Source organism: Anas platyrhynchos, chromosome 1 (genome assembly GCF_047663525.1).
Source record: "Anas platyrhynchos isolate ZD024472 breed Pekin duck chromosome 1, IASCAAS_PekinDuck_T2T, whole genome shotgun sequence".
NCBI classification, from domain to species: domain Eukaryota; kingdom Metazoa; phylum Chordata; class Aves; order Anseriformes; family Anatidae; genus Anas; species Anas platyrhynchos.
Window position 1 is genome coordinate 14,518,026 of NC_092587.1, and position 17,071 is coordinate 14,535,096.

At 46.5% G+C, this 17,071-nt stretch overlaps 1 protein-coding gene across 1 annotated transcript in view; it reads left to right on the plus strand.

Annotated features, from left to right (window-relative positions):
* Window positions 1-9,965, plus strand: part of CDHR3 (cadherin related family member 3) — a 33,452-nt gene extending 23,487 nt beyond the window's left edge. Inside the window, exons 15-19 of the mRNA XM_021275346.4 lie at window positions 2,319-2,500; window positions 3,846-3,859; window positions 5,552-5,583; window positions 6,123-6,171; window positions 8,621-9,965. Coding sequence (XP_021131021.4) covers window positions 2,319-2,500; window positions 3,846-3,859; window positions 5,552-5,583; window positions 6,123-6,171; window positions 8,621-8,922 — 579 coding nt within the window. The 3' untranslated portion in view covers window positions 8,923-9,965. The remainder of the gene's footprint in view (window positions 1-2,318; window positions 2,501-3,845; window positions 3,860-5,551; window positions 5,584-6,122; window positions 6,172-8,620) is intronic.
* The last annotated feature ends 7,106 nt before the right edge of the window (window positions 9,966-17,071 follow it).

The following is a 17,071-nucleotide window of genomic DNA, read 5'->3' on the forward strand; positions in this document are numbered from 1 at the left end:
CTCAGCCTCCTTTTTCTTTCATTTATTTATTTATTTTTGCTTTTCATTACTCCAGCGTCCTTGTACTTCTGTTTGCTTCTTTAGCAGTGGGATGAATTACTCAGTGCCTACCAAAGTCAAAATAGGCAACAACAATGACAACAAGAAATCGTTATCTTTTGCAAAGGCCATTTTTCCATTCCTTGGTCACCCTCGTGTAAAAGTTCAAGTTGCCTGTCAGGAACTGAAGCAGTTGTGAACATCCCGAGTTCTCAGCAGGTTTCAGACGGGCAAAGCCAGGTGGGTGGGATGGGTATTTCCAGAGCTCCCTGTCCACATGGTGGTCCATAGCTGAGCGGAGGAAGCCTGCAAAGCTTTTGGCAGACAGTCTGGGACCTGGCCTCGCACCCTGATCAGCCTGTGGAGCTGTGCACCTGCATCCCACTGACATAGCCAGCTCCTTGGCACATCCATGCCAGGCAAGCTCTGGCTCAATGGTTTTGCTCTGGAGCCAATTTCCCTCAGGGTGCTGCAGGACACAAGCAGAGCTTGTTTTCCTCCTGCCTGCTGGAGCAGCACAACCTGGTGGGTGCAGAGCAGCCTGCCTCCATCCTTGTGCTGATCGCTGCCTTCATCCCTTGTCTCATCATATCTTCATCATCCAAAGTCCATGCATTTTCTTCCTGCCTGCAGATGGCATTAGCCTTTCTCCATTGCATGCAGGAAGAAAAATATTAGGATATTGAAGGGGTAAAAGAGTTGTTTATTGTAAAACTGCCCAAATGTGCCAGGGTAGGCTAGTAACTGAGCCAGTCAGGGGATCTTCCAAACAGCACGTGCAAGTCCGGAAGCTTTGCTATGAAAGTGCTTAAATCCAGACTTGCAGACTGATTAATAACCCAATTATCATCTAATGCTCTGTTTGGAAGGAATAAATGGCTTTTTCACAGCCTTCTCCTCCCCCCTGCTTGATGAAGGAATGAAAAGTTAAGCTGAATAACGAGACTTATTCCGTGTTTTTTTTTTTTTTTTTTTTCCCATGCTTTACTACAACCACAGACAGTACAGACGACATACCTCAGTGTTAATCTGCCTGCCCAGAGATATCAGCCTCCCCTTTTCAGACTGTTTTCCAGAAGAGCACTTCCATTTCAGCACCTTCTCCCATCACTGCTCATTACCTGGGTTCAGTGTAGCAACCTGGGATGCTGTAATGCTGGTAGTGCACTGACAGGAAGCCCCGTTCCAAAAAGCCACTCGTGACTTCAGTCCCAAAGAGGATGGAGTGGTGGTGGTGATCTTAAGATTACTTTAGCCTTTGTGTAAGGATTTGATGTGCCCAGCACAACTGACTGGCAATGGACACTGACAGCTCTTCACTTTAAACGTCTCCTTTTAATAGTGACTGATATTACCCACTCCAGCTACCTGTCAATTTTTGCAAGGCTAAATAAGTTACTTCAAAGGTGTCCCGAGGTGGAAAACAAATAGATACCCTTACTGAACTTCATACACAATGTGATTATAAATGTCTTACAGAAAATTTAATAAAAACGTTGGTAGATGATTGAAATGAATAGAACCACACCATGTATTGACCCAGGTAGAGCAATCAAGTCATTTCTAATTCATATAAAGACAGTTTCATGACGGGACCCTAATGAATGAGCTGCTAGTGACCTGCCAGCTCAGAGCTGTGTCTCATGGCACACAGAAGATGTGGGAGATCACGACTGCTCAGGAAGTGTGGTTTTCCCTTCTGGAGCGAATCACAGGGAAAAAAAATAAGTTTCATTTATTTTATACAATAACCTAATTCCTCAGGGTTCAACTGCTTTTATGAAGGGGGCCGAATGATCGCTGCAGTGCAGATGACCTACTTCCAGTTTTGCCTTAGGTAACAAGAAGCCATTATCTCGGTAATGGCAGTATTCCCTGAACTTCCAAACCCTCCAACAGTGCACTCGCAGCTTCTCAGGCAATCTGAGGCTTTTCAACCCCACCATGGCACGCCTATTTTAATATCAGACATTGAAACACCATCTGGAACCAGCTTTTGCATTGTGGGTGGGCTCCGTTTCACCTGCCTTTGGTTGCCCAGGATCTCGGTGGCCTATCTCAGCCATCTGAGCTGCTTCGGCAGCCAGCAGAGAGGTACGTGGGGTGAATCACTTCTCCAGCAGACGCTATCTTCCTCTGCCGATCATCTGCAGAGCCCTGGGGCAAGCTTGGGCCAGGTGCCTGGGTGCAGAAGTTCAGCCAGATGAACGGTGCCGTCGGTGTCGGTAACCTGACAAGAATGCAGCGTTGAGAAACGTTTTCCTATCTTGTTTTAAAAGCCTGGCTTTACTCTGGTGACGAGGAAGGAAAATCTCTACTCCGACTCAGCGTGGTACGTGCCCTTCATCATCACCCTCGGCGGTCTGCTGCTCCTGGGACTGCTGGGGTACCTGGGGCTCCTGCTGGCCACGTGGCTCCGCACCCACTGCCCTCCGGCGCACAAGGCAGACGGCGCTCCTCTGTGAGTCCTCCCGGGTGTCATGCCAGGGAGCCCCTGGCACGGGCAGGGAGAGCTCAGCCTTTTCAGCCGTAACAAAATCTGTGCTTTGAATGCTTTATGGCGGTATGCCCTCTGCTGTAGTAAATGCAATTACGGGCTACAGCAATATTTGTTGTTAAGAAATGAAGGAAAAATGTCCATGGATTTTTTTTTTCTTCATGGATTTGCTAATACTTCAGCATTAGCTAAAGGTCACAGTGGAATTAACAGTCATGACCTCTAACAGCAGCTAAGCTTGTAAGGCCCTGTTGGAATCCGTGCCTGACTGTGCTGAGCAAAAACACAAATGTCCCCACTGCCCACTGCAAGGGCGCTGCCATCCAGGCAGATACCACTTGCATATTCCTCCCTCTCAGCCTAGGAGCTCTGAGATCTTTCCAAACGTTGGCGCTAACGCCAAATTCTGTGTTCTGGCAAAGCTTCTGCAGATTTCCTGCAGTGTTACCCAGGCCTGCTGCAAGGCTCTGGCCCATAAAGCCTCATGGAACCTCTAAGCACTCTTTTTTGGCAAAAGCCATGGAAGCACCTGGGAACAGCTCTGGTTCAGTGTGGGGAGACATTGCTGCTGGGAGTCCGAGTGCCTATAAACTGACATTGTCACAAAAGCAAAGATAAGCAGCTCTGTCAGCGGGCTGGGCTTTAAAAAGGATTTCTGTAAATATTCTCAGGATTTGAAGTTAAATTTAGAAATTGTAGAAAATGTAAAGAAGTAATATATGACTGTGATTATAATTCAAATGGTGTGTGCAAGGAGTTTAGCAATTCATGATAAAAATGACAAATGAATCTAGAAGCATATAGCTCGGCCATTGTTATTATTTATTAATAGGGCAAGTGATTCATTGGGAGCAGGCTCTTCCATTAAAAAGCAATTTTTATATTTTCAAATACCTTTACAATCTTTCAAATGTTTTAAAAAGTATTATCTGAGCACCGCAGATCAAAAAAATTGACCTTCCTCCAAGGATGGAACAAGATGAGAATGTCTGAAAATACATTTTTCCAGATTACATAAATCCATAATGCTATCATCAATAAGTCTGTATCTTTTTACTATCATCCCTTCCTGGAGATGTGCTAGCACAATGCTCAGGGCTGTTTTCCTGTTTGGGAGCAGTGTTAAATGATGCAGGCATTTAGTGAAAGGAAAGCATAAAACAAACAAATCAAGCAAATCTCAGAACTCAAGGAAACTCATCCTTCTTGCCAAGTGGAAGAGCATGAAGCATGATACTTTTATGTAGGCATAAGCATGACATTTGCTAACTGCACTTCTTAATCTTTTTTTTTTTTTTTTTCATTACAGGATAAATGCTCCAGGTGCGTACCTCTTTTCTATATTTTAATACCTCTCAACAACACTGTGTTTGCTGTTCTGTGTAAAATTTGTAAATCCATTTCTAGACAAATACATTTGGCCCAGTACAGACTTACTCTGATCAAACACCCTGGCTGATAATGGGATGCCAGCCCATGAGATGGTCCTTTTGGTCCTCAGATCTATTAACTACTAGGTAAACCCAAGTTTAGAGTAGCCTGCTATTCTGGCGTGGATGCTAAAAAATTACAGTATTTTTCACATGCATTTCATATGCTATCTGTTAAAAAAAATCTTATCGCTCCAAAGCACCTTCGAGAGTCCTCTCCACTGTAATTCCCTGTTCTCTGATCCCTTTCATTTGCTGCCCTGATTTCATCACATACTCCTGAAGATTTATATTCAAGTATTGGTGCTTGTAAAGGTGTTTGTATAACTTAGCAGAGGCGTAAGTTACATACACAAAGCCAGGTGTTCTTTAAGCAGTCTTCCTTCTAATCCCATTAGCATTCCCCTGACAAGCATGGCGTGCCTTTTCTCAATCAGTATTGCCCAGCTTGAAAAAGAAAACACCACAACAACACGTGACTAACAAACCCCAGCAAAACTAGCTGTTCTCTTGGTTGCCCAATCTGAGACTTTTCAGCATTGGCCAGCTTCCAAAAAATGGTTGCTTGGTGCTTTCTGAAAAACTGGTTCCCAAATGCTGGGCAGCAAAGGTCAGACAGAACAGGTTCCCATTGATGCTCAGGTTCAGGCCCATCTGCAACATTTCAGAGCATTGCAGGTCTGGCCATAAAGCCCATTGGTGGCTTCCTCTGAAGGAAGGACGTTAAACAAACCAGCAAGGAGTGAACAAGAAGAAATCATAGCAACTAGTTGGGTATCATCCACAAATCCATGCTGTCGAGATGCCTGTGGCACTGCCGCTGTGTTTGTTTGCATGTGGGATGAGTTAATAGTGTGGTAAATTCACACATAACCAAACTGTTCTTCAATCTGAATATGACTTGACTGGATCTGCAGCACTTCCCTGTTTTGTCTCCAAATGCATGTTTGAGTGCACAAGCTTAGTAAGTACAAACATTCTTGGGAAAAATCTACATTTGTAATTCAAATATCCCCCAAAGTGAAACTTGTTTGCTAGTAGATAGCCAGTCCAAGGCCCCTACAACACCCAGGTCCTCAAAACACGCCTTGAAGAGGTGGTATGTGGTGCACAGACCTGTGCTGGCTGGGTGCCTGGGTGGGGGCATCTCACCCCTGAAGAAGACTCTGGTTGTGCCAGTGTGCAGTGCAGTGGCATGCATAAAAGGAATTATTCACTGAGCAAATGTGTGAATAAGTTTCAATAATGAATACATTTGAATTTCTACATCTGTTCATAACATTTATGAAGGATGTTTTAAGAAACCATTGTTATTTATTCATGACTGAAGGAACAAGACTTTTCAAGGCTCAACTTTTAATTTGTCATTGGCAACTGTGAATCGCCACTCCAAACCATTATGAAGATGTTTGCCTTTCAAATAGTGTTAGGGATCACCCTTTGAAAAGAATTAAGACTCACTTAAGTTGTCTGAGAAGCTGAGAACTAAGAATCTCTATTTTTGGGGGAGAAACTTGACTTTAATATCTATAATCAATGTCCAAAAAAATCTGATTCTTTACAATGTGCATTTTCTTTCTTGTAGGAAAGAAGAAACCCAAGAAAGAAGTGGTTTTGGTGAGTACTGCCAGCCTCAGAGCAAAACAAAAGTTTAGTTTTGACCCCCATCATGTGGTATGATCATAGTTATTTCCACTGTAATAGATTATTATTATTATTATTATTATTATTATTACTATTACTATTACTATTATTATTATTTTAATTTTTCTCCCAGATACCACATCTAGGGGCTCCTTCCTTTTTCATAGCCATAATGGCATAAAGGCTGCAGTGTGCTCTCTCCCTCCCCAAGTTCTTTGGAGAGGGGATTCCCAAGCCTCCTCTGGGTGGAGGTGAAGCTCTTGTGGTTTACACACGTGGGGGTATTTTGCATGTTAGACCTTATTAATTCTCCTTTGAACATCTAGCAGCAACACCCTACACCACAAATGGCCTTTGTTGCCAGTTTTGATTAAACTCAGACTACAGGAATGCACTATACAGGTCATACAAATCCGCCTCCATCCATGTAGGTCAGCATTTCCAAGTCACTGCTTCTCCTTCTTGCTTAACTAATTCACAGGATTCGTTCCACGTTTTGTCTCCCTTCACAGAAAATGACAAGGCTAAACACTGTCTTTGATGGAGAAGCCAGAGACCCAGGTAATAAAAAGCAATTAACAGTGAATATGAATATTTGGCCGGAAACAAACTGGATTAGTTGACTTAAATATGGTTTGACATTTGCTTTTCGTATTTCAGATTTGCTGTTTCCAAGGAGAGCAGGAGCTATATTTCACAGATAGTGAAAATCAAGACAGTGCCCTAGTAACATTTCTAATGGTAGAATACACGCACATCCACCGGTCAGATTATTCACTGCTGCTCTGCTAACCCTGAGTGTGAGGAGCTGGTGCTAGGAGGTGAGAGACGAGGAGGAATTTGCTCCCAGCCTCCTGCCCTGTTGCTGTCACGGCTACGTGGTTTCACCTCCCCGTGCATGGGAAATGGCCAGCGGGTTAATGTAGCCGCAGGGGTGCTGAGTCTGTCTCCAAAACCTCTCTCTGGATGCAGGGTGGGTGGGTGAGCTACTGGCACCTGCACAAACCTCCTCCAGGCAGGAACAGCACATCGCTGCTATTTATCTGAGGCTTGAGCATCTCTTGCTGGGAAGGACAGAGAAGACCATTCTGCTTTCAGATACAGCTGTGGTGGCTGAGGGCCCACATGGAGAGGAAGGGTTGGTAGAATGTGGAAAACACTCGGTCAAAATAGGTCTTCAACAAATACGTCTGAAAATAGGTCTGAAACAATAGATCTCAAATTATCCAGGAAAAAAAAAAAAAAAAAAAAAAAAAGTTGGCCTTGTTTGAGGCTTGGATTCATCTAGCCAAATTTCCACCCAAGTGTTTGTACCTCGTGTTTCTTATTAGCTGTCTCTGGGCTCTTAGAGGCTGTGAGCTAATAGGAAACACTAGGCACAGGGACTTCAGTAGAATTTGGGTGAACAAACGGGCCCCTACTGTGCAATGAAGTTCATCCACAAGGCTGCCTGAGGATGGTTTGGGCCAAGTCCAAGCCCACCTGCTATTTATAAAGAGGTTCTGGAGGGACATCCAGAAGTCCCTGCTTTTTGCCTGTGTAACGGGCTTTGTTAGATGTTAAACGTGGATATTCTCTAGGCCACTGCAAGAGCTGGGCACCTGGCGGTTCCCTTCCTCAGCAGACCCAACCACACCAGGCTTATGGCCAGCTGAGCCCACCCAAACTGCCCCCCAGAGCCACAGCACCTGCGTTGTACATGCCATAGGCACTAAGATGTAACACGGCTTTGTGGGGTCAGGAGAGAATTGTGGGCTCCTCACTCCTCCCTCTCCCCTCCATGGCTTGTCCCAAACCATAGGGGATTGAGCGCTGGCAGTTCAGAGATGAAATCTGATAATTCCCAGCATATCATCTGTTGAATATGGTCAGGAGGGCTGGTCAGGGACTGCTGCCCGATCTGGGCTGCTTTAACATGCCTGCCTTGAAAAAATACCACGTGAAGGGATCCAGTTTCATCTCTAATTGCTCAAATTGTGTTCATGTGTCAGAAACCATTAATTCTGATACAAACTGTAACATGTAGTAACACGTAACCACCGTTTCTTTCCAGGCCTCAATAGTCTTGTTTGTCTCGTATTAATGGCGTTTAATTACAAGCAGTGCCACTGCAGATCCTGATTCTGTCTGTTTAGCAAGAGACAGTAACTCAGACCGTGAGGCAATCACGCCGGATGGATGGGCATTTTTCCACCTCTCTCTGGATAGTGAATGAACTGAGGGAGGAGAGATCTGCTTTTAGTGTCCAAGTAGAAATTACTCATAAAATCTGAAGAGGGCCAAAAATCTTTGTAGTAAGGAGAGGTAGCAACGTGTGCTAGACAAACAAAACTTAACAATATTTTGTGTATCTGAGGGAGGCATACCCATGCACAAACAGAAAGTGCATTTCATTTCACTGTACTCACAGCAGGCTGGGAGGAAATCAGTTTGTTAAAACAGTGACACAATGCGTACAGCTCAAACCCGTGGGGAATCCCAGATCTCTGAACCTCGTGTCACCCTAGATGACCTGACGTGGTCTGGAAGGCATACGCAGTGTATTGTGATCCTAGCAGGTTTTGCTATACCAAGTAAGCAACTCCTCTTGAAAAAATAGGCACACACATACACAGTGGCCTTTCCCAGCATAGCCACAGGCACGAATTTGGGGAGAGTAAGTCATAACAACTAAGGGCTATGTATGGGTTTGTTACACTGACCACAATAACCCACAGTAATTCGGATAGAGGGTTAGGATGATAACAAGGTCCTGTTTTGAATATTCCTATTCTCTGAAGCGCAGAGCCAGTTTTTGTATTAATGGAAAAGCATCCCCGCTGAGCAGCCTCCACAACTTCCAGGGCACCACACTTGCAGAAATGCAGATTTCAGGGCTGCCTTCCCAAACTCGTCTGGTTTTCCAGGTGTTTCATGTTTTCCTTTTCAGCCTCATCGTGAGGAGAGCTGTCATGTCGTAATCTGCTAAAGTGCTCATGATTTTAACTCCTTGTCTTTTCTCCCTTGCAAGTCACTGGCAAAATCTATGAATTCAATACCTGGTCGGGGGCCCGGAGGTGGAAGAAGAGCAGTGAGCCCCTTCAGCCCACTCTGGCCATGCAGGTAACATCAGGTGCCAAGCAGTGGTGGCCAAGCAACAGCGGTGGCCAAGACACAGGCAGAGCAGAGGCACCAAGCAAAAAAGAGACTTCAGAGAAGAGGAAAGAGCCAACCACAGAGACAAAGAAAGAACCAACCACAGCTGCCAAGCCCTCAGCAGGGCCATCACAAACACCAGGCCAGGATGGGGTGAAAGTACAAAAGCAGAAATAGGAATCTGCAGACAGGGGGTTACCCACACCAGCCCCCAAAGGCAGATGCTGACCTCTTCTCCACAATGAATGCTGCATTTTTGTTACACCAGCCTGAAAGCTCTTTATCTATCTCAGCTGCAAAACATTGGGTGGCCACTGCTGTGGGCTCAAAGGCAGGATGAAGCTGGACTTATTTTGGCATGTGCTGGTAAGACTGGGAGAGATGGGAAGGTGCAGTGACAATCAGGGCAATGATCATGGTCTAGGAGCTAGGGGAAATGCAAACCTTGCTTCTCCAAGTGCAAAAACAGACCCTGGTTGTTGCAGAGGAGTTGCTTACTTCTTGAGAAGGGGTGGACATGAAAGGGCAAGAAGAAAAAATGAAAGCACTGTCATGGACAGAAGCATCTGCTGCTCCCTGGGCTGTAGCTGCTGGCAGCTCCCTCCTGGATGAGCTCTCTGCCCCCAGGCCACCATGGCCAGGTGCTCTTCAGGGCAGGCAGCACACACATGGACCTGCTGAATGGGGCCAGGAGCACAGCTGCATCGAGTGTGAGGCTGGATTGCTTCTCCTGTCCCTGCTGAGTCTGAACAGCAGAAGGGGTGAAAAGCAGATTAGAGTTGAAAAGTTTGCTGGTAACAGCTAAAAATATTTTCTTTTCATTCAGTATTTTATTTCATCCCTTCCTCCCCATCCTGTCTTGCTGTAGGAAAGAACAGAGCTTGAAAGCAGTTTTGGAGTGGAGACAACCCACAACCTGTCATGGTATCTCAGGCTGTCATGTCAACATTTTTAGCTTATTTATCTTTTGTAACACTAGTGGCATTCAATATCTTCACCTTTGGTATTTCCTCTGGCATATTCAGAGTTTTACAGAATCAAGTGGAACACACTCAAAAGAATAATTACAGCAAACACATGTGGTGAAATAATCTTTTCCAAGTGTGATCATGTATAATGTAAGTGCTGTCTAAAAACCTGATATAAAACAAGCAAACTCTGCAAGATTTCAGAAAATTATTTTAATTGTAAGAAAATTAATTATAAATGATGACTTAATACTCAGTGTCTTGGATTCTTTTCTTTTCTGATGAGAAAAAGGTGTTTTGGCAACAAGGGACTGATCTCAGCTAGGTGGTAAAAGACAATTTTTGGTTTAAATTTAGCAGGGACAGTAAGTTAAGATTCTGTCACGCATATTGTTTTTTGTCATACAACAGAGGACCTGGGTGGGGAGGCCCAGGGTAATTTCACTGAGGATCCTACGCTTCACAAAACCACCCTTCACAGTGCTGCAACCCTTGTCTGCACCCTGAAGGAGTGGTTTGGCTCGGGAACAGCTTTTCTTACAAGCACCAAACATCTTGAGTCAAATGACATTTCATTGCGCAATCAGAAACCCAGCGTGTCATGAGCACAATGATAGAGATAGGAAAGAGTGATTTATGGTCTCTGAACACGTTATCAGTTTGCTGTGGCTGTGGTGGTTGTTATAGCGCTGTTTGACCTTCCAGCACCAACAGGGCTTGTCACATTTTCAGAGCTCCAACCCACCATTGTGTGTGTTCATTTGCTGTAAGCCACAGAATCGCAGAATCGTGGAATGGCTGAGGTTGGGAGGGACCTCTGGAGATCATCTGGTCCAGCCTCCCCCGCAGCATATTACCCAGGGCTGTGTCCAGATGGCTTTTGAACAACTCTGGGGAAGGAGACTCCCCAACCTCTCTGGGAAACCTGTGCCAGTGATCAGTCACCCTCACAGTAAGGAAATTTTTCCTCATGTTCAGAACAAACTTCCCGTGTTTGTGCCTGTTGCCTCTCATCCTATTGCTAGGCATCACTGAGAAGAGTCTGGCCCCGTCCTTTTGACCCCCTCCCCTCACATACTTATACAGATTGATCAGAATCCCCCTGAGCCTTCTCCTCTTTGGGCTGAAGAGGCCCAGCTCCCTCAGCCTTTCCTCATGTGAGGGATGCTCCAGTCCATTCACCGCTTTGGTAGCCCTTCTCTGGACTCCCTCCAGGAGCTCCATGTCCCTCTTGTACTGGGGAGCCCAGAGCTGGACATAATGTTCTAGGTGAGGCCTCACCAGGGCTGAGGAGAGGGGAAGGATCACCTCCCTTGACCTTCTGGCAGTGCTCTTCCTAATGCACCCCAGGACACCATTGGCCTTCTTGGCCACAAGGGCACGTTATGGTTGCACCAGACAATCTTGGAGGTCTTTCCCAACCTTACTGATTCTATGATTGTGCATTTGCTGGCTCATGGTCAACTTGTTGTCCCCCAGGACCCCCAGGTCTTTCTTCACAGCTGTAGGCATTTCCTTGGCTGCATGCACTTGCTGGAGGAATTTCCATGAAGCATCTCAGGTCACTACAACTCTCCCCTTGCTTCATCTCTCCTGGTTTAAAGCTCTCCTCACCATGCTGATAAGGACAAAAGTCTTTGTCCTCAGTTCTGCAGTAGCTGGTAGCTCTGCTGTAACTCTGATCTCTTTGTCACTGCGACATAAAGGTACCCACAGGCACAGCTGGCACCTAGATCTTCGTTACCTGAAGAAGTTAACTGCATTGTTCTCATATTTTTTTAAAGTTTATTTTCCTGGCTTTTCTCTAGGGAAGCTAGATGAAATCCCCCTCAATTTCTCTCATTCCACTTCTGTGATTAGGAGATAATTACCCCTTTTTAAAGAGGAGGCAGAAACAGGCTGTCGTTTCAGCCAGGAAACTTGGAAGGAGATGGACAAAAACTCATCTTTGTTTACTGCTGTTCCTGCTGCTGAACTACGCAAACTTCCTTCCTTCCTTCCTTCTCAGGAAAAAAAAAAAAAAAAAAAAAAAAGCCAACAACAGCGTAACATGGTGCCACAGCATGCTGTGAACATTCGTGTAAGCAAACTCATGGTCACGGCCAACGCTGCTGGTGCCGCAGTCTCCCACAGCTGGCCAACATCTGGGTGAGAAGCAGATACCCTGGTGGGGGTGCTCGCATACTCTAGCTTCTGAGCAACAGACAGCTCTATGAAGAGGCAGCGCTGATCTGTGAGCTGCCAGATCTAAGAGCTAGAACTGCCCAGGATGCCTCCATCCAGCGGAGGTGAGCCTGGCTGGTGCATTCAGACTTTTGGGCAACAGGTTCCTTAAAAATACGTCCCCTCGCAAATTCCACACAATTTGCTGTATGGGGCAACAATGTGCTGACCCTATTACATGCTTCCTGACTCACAATTAGTTCAATAGGTGCGGTGCTGACCTTCAGCTTTGTCTAATTCTTCATCCTGATCTTCATCTTACTTTGGCCACGCCAAAACTACTTCCAGGTACTCCTTGCTCAGAATCTACGAAATCAAAGAACATGGCTTTATTTGAGCATCAGCTTGATGGAAAAGCAGCACAATATCAGCTGCCCCTACTGCTATTGACTTTTTTTTCCCACTGAAGGAATCAAGAACAGCCTCACATCTCACCAAGCTGAAGCCCAGCAATTCATTTTAGTCTCTTTTGTAGAGCAAAAGCAGCGAAGATAGTACTGACTGGCCTAGATGTACACTTATTATTTGTATGAATATGTGAAAGATACTGAGCTCTGCAGTACAGCTTTAAATATTAGAAACCTCATCTTATTGTTAAACCAGCTTTTGTTCTTTTTTTCATTCAGAAGTGTCTTTGAGAACACAGATTCAGTGTTGAAAACTGCCACTAGATGGACTGGGAGCAAGGATTACAGTAGGCTCTAAACAATAAAAGCATTTAATTATTGGAACAATTAGATAAGACCGTGGGACTTTTCCATCATTTGAAGACTTCAGAAGTCAAAACCAGCTTCTGTGTGCTGGAGAAGGCCAGACTAGATGATGTGAACAGCTTCTCTAGTCTTCAATAACTCTACTAGTCTCTGTGCATATAGTTTACAAGGTGTGAATTTCAGTGCCACGTATTTTATAGTGATGGCACTGATGAGCTGAGACTCTTAAGAGAAAGAAAGGTGTCTGACGGTTCAAGCAGGGTGGCTGAGGGCACCAGTTCCTGACCTCCAGCTGCTTGTCACACATCACACATTAATTTTATCCAAAGTTTACACAAAGCAGTGTGAGTTCTGTGGCAGTGTTTGATTGTTGTGTCTCCACACGGTAGCTTTGTATTAAAGTTGCTACGGAAGTTTCAAGAGGGATTACGAAAGAGCACAGGTCACTCTTCCTCACTGGGCCTAGTTCCCCCCTGCAGTTTGTGTGAACATATTGCTGTGGTTTTGGTTCTTTTCTCCAAAGCAAATACACTTCTACTGCATAAATGCTCTGCTTTCATGTTGCTAGCAATACCAATTAGCACCTGCAGTAAACATCATAAGTCTCAGCTTCTGGCCATGTAACTTCATTTTTATCACGGAATAAAAAAGTGCTGATACTGTATTTGTTCAGGGACCTACACAGGAGAACAGTTTCAGCTGCAGAGATGGAGAATGTCTGCCCAGGCAGCTGCCACTCCGTGACTGCTCGCTAGGAGCAGATGGGGCTGGGACCCCCTCAGACAAGGTGGTGGTCAGGCAGGGGGGACAATCCTCCTCTTGAGCAAAGTATCTAGCTGCTGATGAGACCCAGATTGCAACACCATAATGGAAATACGCAAGCGACCACAACTGCACACTGCACGTGTCCCAGGTCTGCTGTGTTTATCGCTAGCCTGAGATCTGCAAGCAGAGCAGGCCCTTTGCAAGGCTCCAGCTGAGAGGTGCCAGCATCTGGGACGTGCTTGATCTGAGCTAGTTGCTGCAAGCTCCCCGTGTAGTCACCGGGGAGACAAAGGCACTTTGGGGGTTATTTATCTCATTGCAAATCAGTCGTCTGTCTGGAATCGATCAGATGAGCTGCACCCTAAGAGCAGCTCTCTCTGGCTGCCTCGATCAGATACCGATGCCTCCACGCCAGACACACCAAGGCAGATCAGCAGCGCCTCAGCCCAGGGTGCTCAGATGGGGCGGGTCTGTGCTGCTGCACCCGGGCCTGAGGAAGCTGCAGATCAGCAGCAAGCAGCGCGTGGAGGCCAGCTCGGCTCTGCTGCTGCTTGCTCAGATCCCAGGAGGAGAACAGGCACCTCTGCCGGTGCTCTGTGGTCTGCAGGCTGCTTCCTGGGACCTGCCTTTGGGGTCATTCTGCGTCTGGAAGATGTGAGATGTGCTTCTGAGCAGCCAGGTAGAAGAGCACGGGCCTGGCCAGGGGATCAAAGATGACAAACACGAGCCTCAGTGAGTGTCTGGCTGTTATTCAAGGATGCCATCGTGTTGCAGCTCTCTGGTACCAAACTCGGCCCAGTCTTGCAGTTGCGTCTTATCTCCAGTTCCACCCCATGGTTACTGGTGGGGGATATTCCAACAGGGCAGCAGGGCTGTGTTTGTGCAGGATCTGCCTGTCTCAGCCCTGCCTGGGCATCCAGCACCCCAAAGCACCCCATGGCACCCCGCAGCACCCTGCGGCACCCCATGGCACCCCATGATATCCGATGGCCTTGCCAGAGGGACTCTGTGTACCCAGGTGAAAATGAGCTGACACACCAACACCCCAGCTTGTGAAGGCTGTTCCAGGGAGCTGGGGAGGTCCCAGTACCCCCAGTACCCCCAGTGCCAGCCTGATTTTCGTGCTCCCACAGCATCGCTGTGACCGGTGCGGGACCAGGCCCCAAGCACCCACAACACCCCAAAACACACCGCTGGAGAGCGGGCTCCATCCCTCCCCTTCCCCTTAGGCTTTCCCCAATATTTCTTCCTGCTGCAGCCTGGCACCACTCCTGATCCCCCAGGAACCTCCTCCCCGTGGCTTTTTGCCCAGGGGCTGCTGTCTGGAGCCCGTGCCCGACCCTGACCCAGGGCCGGGGAGCGCAGCTTGAGCGGAGCAACACTGACCCCCAGCGGCTCGGCAGCCTGCGGGGCTGGCAACAGGGCCACGACGCAGGGAATTGTCCCTTTAATGTATTTATTTGAGTATATATTTCTATATATATCCGCACACAGATATATACACACATAGCAGGTGTGTGCGGTGCAGCACCGATGCCAAAGGGCTGCCAGCCAAGAGAGAGGAGAAGGGAAAGAGGTTGCAGAAGAAAGGCAGAAAGCACAAGTAAATTTGAGAAAAAAATATTAAAAATATTGGAAGGAGTGAGAAAAAGGGTTGTAGGACACCATAGCAATGTAGATTTATCAAGTAGGAATTATCTCATTACAGGATCATGTTGTGGTGGAGCAGGCTGGATCATTTCTGGAACAATCCTGCTCCAGCCCGTACATAGGAACAGCAAGGCTGCAGCTGGTACCTTGCTCCTTCTCATCCCTCCCCATCACTGCTGTGCTTGGTGTGAGGTATCATGCATCTTAGAAGATCGATGACGAACCGAGGTGACAGATGTTTCATGCCAGTATTTTGGTGCTGCTCTGACAGGTAAGTCAGGACAAAGGTGGATGGTCTCAGGGATTTCCTCATGGAATTTTAGCTAGGGCCAAATCAGTTCATGCTGTTAGGTGTTCCTGCAGAGATCCTGCCCAACACTGACCTGGAAGCTTTATCGCTGAGTTAAAGCAACCTGAGCTTACCTCTTAGCAAAATAAAGCAGCAGGAAGCCCCAATCCTTCAAAGTCCTGCCCGTTTGGAGGCACCAGCACTGATGCATGGCAGATACAAGCTCTGTCACTCCAGCCCAAAGGCCTGCTGCACTTGCTGTAGATCCATACGAATAACTGTGCTGCACCTGGAAGAACAGGTTCATGGTCTTTTGAAGAAGAAAGCAGAAATTTGGGGGGTTTCCAGCAGCCCTCCTCTATTTCCAGCAGGGTTGTGCAGAGCACACTTCAGCCACATCTAAAGACAGTTGGTCAAGAAAGATCAAAATGAAATTATTATTTCCTTGATTAAGAGCTTTCAGGGCCTCAGGGCAAGATTAGAATACGTGCCCTTTGGCTTCTTTGATTTAGCAATGCATTTCTCAGATTTACATCCTGGTCTAGCTTCATCCTGGAGATGCTCTTCATGGAGGTGAGTGCAAGCCTCACAGGCGCCAGTGCCTGCCAGTCCTTCCTCATTACTTTTGATGCACAGTCTCTGTGGAAACTAAAGCTAAAAATAATCACCCTTATCTCCTCCACTGGCATGCATGATATTCTTCTCTAACCATAACTGCTTGATCTACCTGCACTCGTGATATTCTGGCAAGAGACCCTACCAGTCCTATGTTTATTTCTGCAGCTGCTGAATCTTCCCCAACACTGGCACCTCTCGTGCTGCCGGTGCTGTGCCTGGGGTCGTTGCCGGTATTCTGTATTGATGTTGCCTTGTATGCTACAGGCACTGCTGGGAACCTCTGAAAGCCAGGAGTACAGCCCTGAGCTTTTACAGCTTGATATCTGTTGCTTCCTTTTTTTTTTTTTTTTTCTCTCTCTCCTTTCTTTACTTTTTTATTATTTTCTGCTTTGGACCCATTATTAGCATATTACTTCCTTTTTCCCTCTTCTGTTTCCAACTTGGGATCTCTTCTTTGCTGGCCAGTTCACCAAGCATCAATGTGAAAAGCTCAGTTTAATTGCAGGCTGTTTCTGAGGTGTAAACACAAGCACACTGTGTCAGTGAGGACCTTGGGAGCAGTGCTGGGTCCTTGAATGGGGGGCAGCTTCCAAGGTGCACTGTTCCATGGTGTCTTGTTAAAGAATAGCACAGTTTGGATCTGATGGCATTACAGACTCCTCTTGCTGTGCTCAGAATAGGGCATTGCACAGCACCAGAAAAAAAAAAAAAAAAAAAAAAAAGGGTTTCTTCAGCTAGCCAGTGTGTGCCTGTCATTGTTTGCCCAGTCTTTTTTTCCTTTGCTGGACACCAAACATTAGGTCCTCCCCTGCAGGCAGAGACCTCAGCAGGCCACTAATGCCACGCAACTGATGCCAACTGATCCACCTGAAGATCAGAACGATGTAAGAGAATACACAAACAAACAAAACCCCAAGACCTTCCAGGCCATGGGGACCCCTCTGTGGAAAAAGGTGTGTGCCATCTCAGCCCCTAGGACAAGGGGTGACACAGAGTAAGTGTTCTCCAGTTATTGTGGAAACCATGAAGTGAAACTTGAGAGCACAATTCCCATATTGCTGTGACTGCTGTGGGAAGCAACTACAACATTTTGTGCTGAG